Here is a 12,330-nt window from a genome sequence, read left to right as displayed (position 1 = left end):
TGACTTCTTCATTTCAACCAAAGTGCCGTTTCCAAATTTTATTACTTCCTATAACATGAAATAATTCACCTCCAGCAAAGACTGAAATGTTTTAGAAGTTGCAAGATCCGGTTGCTTCTTTGTGTAAATAGTATCTATCCCTTTTTATCATGATTTTGAGGTTCTGCACTTCAATATTGTCTTGCAGTCAGAGAAATCTGAGCTTTACGACGATTTGAATGCTATTAAGGGTGAAAAGGAACAAAACTGGGCATTTATAAATGAAAAAAGATCGCAATTGAAGCTCTTGCAGGAAGCGTTGGGCTCCTTACGTGGTGATGGTGGTGGAGAGAAGAGATTTCTCATATGTTCACTAAGAAGGGTTGTATTACTTATGTCCAGCCTATCTACGTGCCTGCTGATGATTTGACAGATCCTGCTACAACTTCTGCTCACTTGGATGCCACTACTGTGTTATCCCAACAGTAAACTGAGGAGCTTATTTGATATTTGCAAATAAAAAACTTAGATAAAAGGATTTGTTCTTGTCTGCGTCTTTTGAGTAATATGTACCTTGTGTGGAGGATCATTCTTTAATATAACTCAAATCTCTCTCTTTCTATCTCCTGACATAACTCAAAACTCAAGTCACTGTCACAATTCGCATTGTTATTTGTCTTACATGCACGTCATACAGAAGGGAACTGTCCTAATCATAGAAATTTCATGTTTTCAGGGACATTTTGAGCTGCTAAATTGGTATATGCAGCACCTAAAAAGAACAAAAGAGTTGGTTTGTTCTCTTCCCTATTCATGTCCTGCATTGTTTTCAAGATTTTATTTATCACCAAAGACCATGTAACTGACCTGCCTACTTTTTACTTTACCTTCTATGCAGGATGCTCATTCGAGCTTCTCACTGATCATCCTAAGGTTTCTTCTCGCGCAGAGAGATCTTAACCAAGAGGTGTAACTTCTAATTTTGTTTGCATTTTAGTAATTTTGATATCTAGGGTTGGGGTTCTATCTATTTGCTTTTGCATCTCCCATTCTCTACTCCCTCGTCCTCTTTAATTATATCTCCTGCATTTTCGATTTGAATTGGATTTTAACTTCTTTTTTTTGTTTTTCTTGTAAAAATTTGACAGTGAGAGTACAATGTCCACAATACAGCAATTCGCGAGCGCAAAAGTCGATGAATCGGTTAGTCGTTGATGAATCAGTTATTGTTATGCATCCTGATACAATGAAAACGCTTCAGCCCTTTCGCGGTGATACTTTTCTAATCCAGGTATAATTTTTATCATTGATGTGTTTATATTGTTATAGTTTTTGTTGTTTCTATAATTATATAGTCAATTGTCTACTTGAGGGCTCCTTTTCTAATGTTGCAAGAACTAAAATAAATTAAGCATAAATAATTTTTGTTGTTTCTATAATTCTATTGTTAATTTATGATGGAAGAGTGTCGTATGATCATTCAATAATACACTGGTGTGAAACTGAACCTTGAGTAATTTTGAGTTATTCCTTGTATTTGTATTGAATTTATATCAGTTGTTCATATGGAATTTGTCTGACTTGTTAGTTTTTACCTATGACAGGAAAAGAGAAAAACATTTGATACGTCATCAGTGTACAAAATAGGACAGACGAGCTGTTGTTCCATGCATCACGTGCAAGGAAAAATAGTACTATGTGCGATGTATCAGACAATGGTAAGAAGCTACTGCAATGCGCTGTGCGTTTTGCTGCACTTACAAATTCGATTATCGTGCAACTATATTTCTTTTTCTTTTTTTTAACTGAGGTGTTTTCTTCGGCGAGTAGGTATCCTCGTGCTTCTGAAGTGGAACTTGCACAAGCCAGTCCCTTCTGTCAAATTTGTGATTGTAATGAGAGCAATTTGACTGAGCAAGCCTGCCCATGTATTGTTAGATTCTTATGTTTCTTTGAAGTTGAATAGGGTAGGATGACATATCTGGGTTCCTAATTGGAGATAGTGAGATACTTGGCATGTTTCCTTGATTTCTCCGAACAACTGAAAATTCTTGGAAGTATGAGGTAAAAGCTGGTTTTGTCTTGATGTTATCTACTTGCCAGTGTTCATTTGGATCACTTTCTTAACCTCTTTGTTGCTTATTATAGTGTGTAGGTCGTTTTTCTGTTTGGTAAAGAGTGATAAAGATAATAAGTTTTCCTGATAGTTTTTTCAAGTATGTTTCGTAAAACCACTGCAGTATTAATGTGAAGGCGAGAAGTTGTTTCCGAAGTGTGGCAGAGACAAAGCAAGAGCAGAAGAAAAAGGAACCCAATAAAGTGACATTTTTCGATAACTGTAGACATTGCTCAAATTACCCATCTACCAAGATTTCAGAGCATGAGAACTATCCAGCTACAGGTATTTTTGTTCCTTGTGAACTCCTTTTCTCTCTTTTTTCTGAATTCATTTGTTGTAGTGATTGCTTTTATGTAATTCTTAGACATAGATAACTGATTTGTGATTCATTCATACTATGTGGTAAATGTGATGCATTCATACTATGTGATAACTGGTGAAAAGCAGACATGACTATCTGAGGAATATCTTTATGGAACTCATGTTTTCAGTTCAATAAGATCATATGCTAGGTTTATCTGTTCTCTTTCCCTTGTTTAGGTGTGGAATTAGGGGCTCATTAGCATGGGTTCCACTTCCCCACCCCTTCCTTCCACCACATATGTTTAATTCTATCCCACAATTAATTTTGAATTTAGTGTAATAAGAATATTCGAGTAATGAAAGAAGTGGAGTACTACACATTCAATGATTCAAAGATATAAAGAAGTATTACTCATCCTTCATCCCTGTTTTTGCATTTTAGAATATTTTGGATGACCTTGTTCTAACAATAGACTAAAGGCATTAGTGGTACTTAAATATTTCTCTTCTTGTCTTTTGTGACAGTGACATAGATAGCAGTTGTCAAATATTTAAATTTGTTGTTATTTGTGATGTAGGAAGAAGATGTTGCTGTTTTGGAGTGCATGTTTGGCGAAAGATAACTTGAAAGTTCGAACGTGAAATTAGTAATTACCGTCTCCAAATTCAGATCAAGAAGGATAAGACACAGAAGAAGGATATAAATTTAGTAATTTTATTAGTTTGGCGGAAAAAATACTTAATTATTTATTAGTAAGAATAATTCTTTAAAATAGTAGTTTGAAAACAACTTGGTGTATATATTAAACTTTTGTGGACAATAAGGAGAAGGTAGCTACATTGATATACTACCAAACATCGTGTATTCTAAAGTTGTCTAAACTTGAAAGCTTTATTTTTCTTTTCATGGCTCCAAAACCTTAAATGATACATTATGATATTCTCAATGCAGACTTACCCTCCAAAGATGAACTCAATTGGCAATTCTTCCTCTTAACCAAGTGAATGGCTGAATAATGTCAACAAAAGATAGCTTTCACTTATGTGTAGCTTTTTTATTTTTTTCATAAGCATTTTTTTGTTGCTGCTACAAATATATCAATTAAGAAAATTATAATTTCACAAAACATACCATTCATATTTTAACAAAATAGATTTCTATACCTCGGGGGACGGCGCGCGTTAGCGCGCCGGCCAACGACTAGTGTTTATACAAAGGGGCAAACATGATGCGTTTTACCGCGTATTATTCCCTCTGTCCTAAAATTATAGTCATGTTTGACTAATTTCAAGATTTTTAAAAAACATATTTGGATTTAATAAGTGTAATGATTAGATTGTACTTGTGTTGGAATAAGCAAAAAGACAATATGCCTTTGTTTCCCAATATTCTGATCTAATCACCCCCCCCATTTAATTAAAAAAAAGATGCACATGGATCATAATAAACATAGGTTAACCAATAAGAGTACTTTAATATTTATTCTCAGCCAATAGAAATGCTCAGATTTAAGCACATAGGTTCAACACAATTAGGGGTAATTTGGGAGCGTTTTTTCCAGCAACACAACATATCAACGCCCTTTTTTTTGCTTTCTTCTTCCTCATTTAAATACAGAGGTTTAGAGCCAAAAAAAATATTCACAATTTCACCCAAAAAAATCTCAGAAAAAATTGGGCAGCACCTCATTTAAATACAGGTGTATAAATCCTAGAAAAAAGAAGAAAACTGTGGGAGGAAGAATTTGTTCAAGAAAAAAAATCAAAGTAAAAAATAGAGAAAAAACAGAGTAAGGATTGCATAGTTGTTTAGGGGTGTGCAAATGCGGGTTCGGTTACCCGTTAGTAATTTATTTCGGGTACCCGTTAGTTTCGGGTTGCAAGAATGCCGACCCTAAACCGTATCCACAACTACCGGTACCCGCTTTTTCGGATATCGGGTTTTTCCGGTCGGGTAATAGTTCACATTAATTTGTAAATATTTAATACTATAATCACATTTCGTTGAAGGAAAAAAACCAACTGTGTACATATGTTTAACTTTAAAAATATCTGATTCATACCATATCGACTTCAAAAAAAAAAAAAAGAACAAAAGCATACATCAGATGAGCATAGTACCAACTGATCAGATTCACAAAACTATGCAGAGTACCAATATCCATTTTCCAACATTAGCAGTCAAATACAACAGTAGTCAGTAGATTAGCATACTTAACATCAATATCCAAACATACAAACATCATTAATAAAAAATAAAGCAAAATATTATCCAACATTAATACATACTAACCAAATGGTGCATGATCCAACATCAAATACACCATTAATTAATATCTAGAATTAGCAACAACATTAAACAGCTACAACGGCAACAAACTGATGATTTCAGCAGCAAACGGGCAACGATCTTCGGCATTAATCATCATACATGTTCAAGATTTCAATTTCATTGAGGAGAGATGCCTCTACCAAATCTTAAACCAACAACATAATTACTTTATTAATTAATTACATAATAACATAGAGACAAAATTGAAGGAATAGGAGGATGAAACAATTGAGATATAAGTAAAAATGAAACAAAATTCAAACAATCAAATAACTTATCAAACAAGATGGATGAAGTCGCCGGAGGTGGAGATTGGAGAACGCTCAGAACGGCGCTTACTCGCTTAGGGTCTCTCTTTCTCTCTCAATGTTTTGAGGAAGTTGAAATGTTGAAGGTGAAAAGTGAAAACTAAAAGTTGAAAGCCTAATGTAAAACCCTAAATTTACTTTGCTATTGCCTATTGGAGTATTTGACGGTTGGGCCTATTAGGCTGGAGTATCCTGTGAAAATTCAGGGGGGAAATCTAAAATTTCAATGCTTTAAACAAAAATTGATTGGAATAAATGGATAAAAATTTATTTTTTTATTTTTTTAAATTAAAATTTATAATTTCGGTCGGTTCGGTTACCCGCTTTTCGGGTCGGTTACCCGCATGTTCGGTTCGGGTTTTTTTTAAAGCAAAAAGCCGACCCTAACCCTATTATTTCGGTTCGGTTACCCGCTTTTTCGGTTCGGTTTTTTCGTTTTTCGGGCTCGGTTTCGATTTTCCGGATTTTTTGCACAGCCCTATCGTTGTCTGCAAGGGGAATGGCTTCAGATTTTAATCTCAACAACGCTTGGTTTCCAGACGATGAAGATGAAGAAATAGGTGGATATCTCGACTTTAACTTAAACAATGCTCTGATTCCATAATCAAAGATGGAAGAAGACTATGGATTTGATGGTAATCATCACATAATCAGTTCTGATGGTGATATGGAAGAAGTTGGGGACATACTTCAAGGCAATCCCTTTTATTTTGATTTGAACAATCCACCACAAGAGAATCAACTTCATCATATCAAATAGAAAATCAGCAACAAGCAACACATAATTGTCCTAAGCGTCGCAGGCTCAGTAGTCATAAGAAGCTTCACATTCTCATATGGCTCCTATATAGAGAAACAAGGGGCAAAAAAGAACACGGGTCAATAACAGCAGCAGACAATCACTTTGGACTCATGCTAAGGACCATATCTAGGATATGGAACACAACAAGGAGGCAGAAAGAAGCAATGCAAAGGTATAATCTTACAACTAGACATCATAATGATGGCAGAAAGAGAATTCAATTAGAAGTTAATGAGCTAACCAAACTTGCAATGGGAGACATAACATGTACAAGGGACTTGGCTGAAATGATTCACATAACGAGGGGTACAATTCATCGCATGATTAAAAGGGGACTCATCAAGCCACATACAAATCCATTACATCCTGGATTTGGGGATCAAAACAAAATAGCAAGGATGGCATACATTTTGGGTATGCTAGTGGGGGACACACCAGAAACAAAGAAAAGGTACAAACCAATGTATGACTACGTGCATCTAGCTGAGAAATGGTTTTATTTGACAAACAAATCATAGAGATGTTATCTTGAAAGGAATGTAAAAGCCAAATATAGTGTTGCACCATCAAGCAAGTGGATACCAAACGTAATGTTCACAACAGTTGTTGCAAGACCAAGATTCAACACACAAAAGGAGTGCACTTTTGATGGAAAGATATGCATATTCCCATTCACATATAGTGAACCAGGAAAGAGAAGTTCAAAATACAGAGAGAAGGGGACATTAGTGACTAAAGTCATTGAATCACTAAATCAAAAGGTGACAAGGAGCATGTTAATCGACCAAATCACACCAGCAACATTAGCAAAATGGCCACCTAGTGAAGGTCCAAATACAATATTCATCCAGCAAGACAATGCAAAGGCACATGTGACGCAAGATGTGCTATAGGCAACAAGTGTATCAACAAGGTGATTTCACATTCATACTAGTGCAACAACCACCTAACAGTACTGACATAACATATTGGACCTCGGTTTTTTCATAAACTTCAATCATTAATGCACAAAAAATGCTAAAACACGTAGATGCAATAATGCAAGCAGGTCATGATGCCTTTTATGAGTTGGAGCCTACAATATGTTTGGAATGATATACTAAAGTCACAAGAGGCAAATGAATATGTCTTGCCACATGTAAACAAAACAAGACTTGAAGCTGAAGGTAGGTTGGAGGAGCAAGTACAAGCTCCAATGTGGGCAGTCATTCAGGCTTGGGATGCAGACCATGTAGTACATGGGGAAACAAATGCACAGCCAAAGACATCACAACAACAAGACATTGTAGCAACATGAACAAGAAATGCACAGCCCAACAGAGATATACCAGAGAGTTCTAATGCAAGGGAGTTAAACAGAAACATAACAACAACTACACAACCCAACAGAGACATACTAGAGAGTTTTAATGCAAGGGGAAGAAACAGAAACATATCAAATTCACTTAGAATTTTGGGGTAGTGGGGCTTAAGCTTGTGTTTTGGGGGCATGTAGTAAAACTTTTGTGTTTTGGGGCCATGTATTAAAGCTTTTGTGAACTTGAATGTACGCAATACATGTATTTTGAAAGCTCTCTGGTAATGATGATTGATATATTTTGAAAACATTTTAGGGTTTCAATCTCAGTTGTGTTTATTTGTATCATTAATCATGTGTTTCACATTTGGTTGATGACTTTAACATTCTGCTTCCGAATATAATGGAATGTTTGATATTCACATTACCGAGTTTGAAATGACATTCATTCCATTCGAAAACAATTTTTCAAATTTAATTTCGAAACGATCTCAGAATTACAACAACATCATCATTGAAAGAAAAATCATAACCACTAACAAGCATTATCGCAGAATGTCCCCAAGCATCACAGAAACAAACTCGACCACTAACCACTTAGCACCGAGAAGCCTCAAATCAGTCAATATTGATTGGTTGCTAATGGCAGGGAGTAGTTAGTGGCATTTCGAGTTTGTTTCTCAGCATATATTTGAAGACACATAATTGATCTATCAAACAGGACTATAAATATGGGACAATCAACCATAACTTAGCACACAAAAAGCATCAACTCAATCACTAATGGAACAAAGTAGTTTATGACATTTATAGTTTGTTTCTCAACATTTTGAGAAATCATAAAGAGTACAAAGGTGTTGCAAAACTTAAGCATAGAAAATGGGAAAAATCCCAGAATGCCCCCAACCATCACAGAAATAAACCCTATGGCTAACCACTTAGCACCCGAGAAGCCTCAAATCAGTCATCATTGACTGGTTGCTAATGGCACGGAGTACTTAGTGGCATAAACAGTTTAATTCTCAACATATATGAATATTCATCATTGATTTAAGGCATCACATAAATCTCAGAATGCCCCCAAGCATCACAAAAAAACCCTACCACTAACCACTTAGCACCCGAGAAGCCTCAAATAAGTCAACATTGACTGGTTGCTAATGTCACAGAGTAATTGGCATAAAGAGTTTAATTCTCATCATATATGAAGACTCATCATTGATATAAAACATCACATAAACCTCAGAATGCCCCAAGTATCATAGAAATAAACTCTACCACTAACCACTTAGCACCCAAGAAACCTCAAATCAATCAATAGTGACTGGTTGCTAATGGCACAGAGTAGTTAGTGGCATTTCGAGTTTGTTTATCAGCATATATGAATGCTCATCATTGGGAAGACACGACACAACAATCTCAAATGTCCAAATCAAACGTCATACACAAATCAAAACCAACACAAACCCACCACCCCACACACAATGGACAAACAAAGGACATCAAAGATTTAAAACAAGGGGCATCAAAAATTCAAAACTCGGCAAATTAATCGACATTAAATCAGAAAACAGGGGCATCAAAATTATCAAGGGGCATCAACAATCAGATCAATAAAAAAATTAAGAGGCATCAACAATCAAATTTAAGGGTCATCATTAAGGGGCATCAATATTCAATAATTTAAGGGGCATCATTAATCGACATCAATAATCAAATTAAGACTAAATTATCAAATTTAAGGGGCATCAATAGTCAAATTTAAGGGTCATCATTAAGGGGCATCAATATTCAACAATTTAAGTGGCATCATTAATCGGCATCAATAATCATGATAAGGCTCAAATTATCAAATTTAATCGGCCTCCTTAATCCATTTAAGGCTCGAATTATCAAATTTAATCGGCATCAATAATCAATTTAAGGCTCGAATTATCATATTTCCCTTCACTCTAGCTAATAAGTATGATCAAATTATCAAATTTAATGGGCATTATCAAATTTAATTACTCCGTATTAGAAAATTTAATCGGCATCAATAATCAGGGGCATCAATAAATCCTGGCTATAAAACTCAATTAAGGTCATCAACAAACAACCAAAATCAACCAAAATCAGGGCCATGAACGAACAACCAAAAATCAACCAAAATTAACCAAAATCAGAGCCATCAACAAACAACCAAAAATCAACCAAAATAAAACTATAAAAAAATCCAGCATGGCCAGCAAGAAATCACACTTGCTGGCAGTCATATCAACAGGAAATAATCATCCTCCTCCATCAAAAATTAAATAGAGAGAGAGAGAGAGAGAGAGAGGGGACTTAGCTCTAGTCACCAACAACTCGATCCAGCACCACCGGATTCGGTATCACCAAAAATTAAATGGAGGTTCCATCCGTCGCCGCCCACCCGAACACCAAGAACCACCAGAACTGGATCAGGAGCACCAAGAACCACAGGATCTGGTTGATTTACCTCATAATCTTCACAAGGGGCGATTTTGGAGGCGTTTTTTCCGGCAATTTTGGAGGCGGCTAGTTCCGTTGGATTAGATGAAGAATACTCATTTCTTCTCCATTTAAACCAAACATACTCATGAGAATAGCTATGCTCGCCCTCACACATGGAACCAAGATCACAATGATCGGATTCAGAGCAATATTATGGCCCAAAATAGGGTTTATCATCATCAGAATCATGAATCCATGGAAAGACATGGTTTACTTGAACAAATCATGCAAATACCACAAACAAATGAGAAATTTTAGGCTTAATTTGTGTGATAACAGAGGGGATCTAATTATTAAGCAGATTTAGGAAGAGTTTTCACAAAAAAAATTGAGATCTGAGTGGAAGTTTAGGGTTTCAAGCTAGGGTTTCTAGAAAGGAAGGGACGGAAGAACATAGATAAAGAGGAGAGAGACGAGAGGCGAGAATGGGAGTTTAAAGAAAGGAAGGGGTGGGTTTAATATGGGGGTTGGTTGGAAGGTAGAGTTATTATGACCGTTGAATTGTCTCCATACTTTTCTGACTTTTGCTTTAAAATAATTTTTTTTAGTGGTCCCAAATAAGGGTAATATGAGAAGTATTTTATGTTCAAATAAGGAAACAAAACTATAATTTTGGGACGTACGATTTGGAATACAACTATAATTTTGGGACGGAGAGAGTATTAAATTAGTTGGGTTAGTATTGAAATTTTCAACACAAAACTATCACGACTTTATCAACTTAATAATATAAACGTATTATTAACATTTTAATACTACATACCGTTACAAATTAGCACAACATGAATTGATTTTTGATTGATTTCCGTCAAAAATGTTAAAACATGTTAAAGTTCCATAAATACGTCTCTCTTTCAATAATTCTCAATCTACCGTCCACGTCGGTATTGATTTAAAGACTAATATTTGTTTCCCGGTTCAGCACTAAATTGCCAATTGAATGAGTGATGTAGAATAGAAAAACCGTCAATTCAAATGGCGATGTTGTATAGTAAAATCACCAATTGAATTGGAGTGTTACCATTGGCGATTTTTCTATAAAACATTGTCAATTCAATTGGCGATTTTGCTATACAACATCGCCAATTCATTGGCAATTTTGTTTGTCCACTTTCGATGTCTAAACCAAAGGTAAAGTATTACATCGTCAACTCAATTATCCAATTGAGTAGGCGCTGCTAAAAAAATAGACTGCTTTTCTTTGTTGACATGGACGGTAGATTGAAATAGGGACGTATTTAAAGACGTTTTACATCTTTAGCAATTTCGCTCAAAATCGCTCTTGACTTTTCAAACGTTGAATATATTAGCACGTTAAGGGATAATAATATTAAAAAACAGAGGTTTTTGTTGAAGTTTTCTTGAAATTGCTAATCGTTTAATTGTGTGAGGGATTTTGACCAGTTTATTAATTGAGACGACACGATCTATTTGACAACTATAGGACTTATTTGGTAAAGACATGTTTAGAAAAAATTTAGAGGTTTGACTAGTCAAAACCTCTAATATGTGTGTTTGGCAAAGAGATTTTGCAAAGAGGATTGAGCTAAAATCTCTCATTTTGATAAAAACTACGTTCATCAACTTTTTGCTTAGTGGATTGTTTTTATTTAATTTTTTATTTTTTTGACAAGTGCTTACTGAAAAAAGTTACGGAAAATTAGAAAAGCAATGTAAATGTCGTAAAGCTCCAGTTGCAAGTAAATGAGCCTGAGTCACCCGTTCCCGGTCCACCTTGTGGATGCTGCACCAATTGAAATCCTTACCTAAGATCTTGATTTCTTCTACCGTCCATCGAATCTCAATGTGCCGACTCTTTTCATCTAATAGCATGTGCACCAACTGCTGAGAATCTGTAAGAATTGTAACCTTGTCCAAATTTGCCTGTCAGGCCCACTTCATACTGTAAAGGCAAGTCATCGATTCAACTTGTAAGGCAGTCCGAGTAGTACCCGAAGAGGCGTCGCCCGTTAATGTTCCGGCTGTCCTTTGGTGATTCTCCCAGACCCAACCCATATCTGCATTACAAGTTTGTTTGTGCCAGGAACCATCTACCTGGATCAAAGCAGTTGATTCCTCAGTATCAGCAGAATTAAGCACAACTCTGAGAAAATCTGGTGGAATACTTGGATCATTCTCTGGAGGATGTAGAAACTGAAGTGAATTGGAGTTGTTGCTAATGAACACCTCGTGTTGGTGAAGGCCTTCTTCAACAAAGGCAAAAACTGAATCAACAGTGGTGGTGTCGTCCCTAAAAATGCGGTTGTTCTGCGACAACCAAAGAGCCCATAAAGTACTAATAAAATAGATGCTTCTTAAGCTATTTTTCCCGTCCTGGCGTTGAAAAAGCCGGACATAGAAAAGAAACCAATCCTTGAAGATAGTGGTTTCATTGATTTCTGAATGGATTGCAAGCCGTCCATCCCTCCAAACATGTTGCGCTATTGTAAAAAATCGAAAAATGTGCTGAGTATCTTCTTCTCCATTCGCACAGAAATCACATTCAACCTCCATCCGGATACCCCTTGAATTAAGGTTAAACTTTGTTGCAATTCCATTATGGAGAAGTTTCCAAATAAAAAGCTTCTATTTTGGGGGAATCTTTAAAGACCAAAGATTCTTGTAGAAATCCGACGGTGGTGTGTTGTTAGTCAAAGATAAATCTTCTGAGATTAG

General features: G+C 35.8%; 1 protein-coding gene across 1 annotated transcript; it reads left to right on the top strand.

Moving 5' to 3' along the window:
- The first annotated feature begins 6,007 nt into the window (after nt 1-6,007).
- LOC130463571 (uncharacterized) lies at nt 6,008-6,736 on the top strand. Its single transcript, XM_056832741.1, has 2 exons — nt 6,008-6,294; nt 6,379-6,736. The coding sequence occupies exons 1-2, from the start codon at nt 6,008-6,010 to the stop codon at nt 6,734-6,736; spliced, it is 645 nt and encodes a 214-aa protein (XP_056688719.1).
- The last annotated feature ends 5,594 nt before the right edge of the window (nt 6,737-12,330 follow it).

Source organism: Spinacia oleracea, chromosome 6 (assembly GCF_020520425.1).
Source record: "Spinacia oleracea cultivar Varoflay chromosome 6, BTI_SOV_V1, whole genome shotgun sequence".
Lineage (NCBI taxonomy): Eukaryota > Viridiplantae > Streptophyta > Magnoliopsida > Caryophyllales > Amaranthaceae > Spinacia > Spinacia oleracea.
Note: the sequence above shows the minus strand (reverse complement) of the source record. Positions and strands in the feature narration are given on the sequence as shown.

Bases quoted from the DNA above. Each gene is read 5' to 3' on its own strand.
- LOC130463571 (XM_056832741.1), top strand. From the start codon at position 6,008: ATGCAAAGGTATAATCTTACAACTAGACATCATAATGATGGCAGAAAG. The intron at 6,295-6,378 runs GTACAAACCAAT...TTATCTTGAAAG, and splicing joins ACACCAGAAACAAAGAAAAG to GAATGTAAAAGCCAAATATA.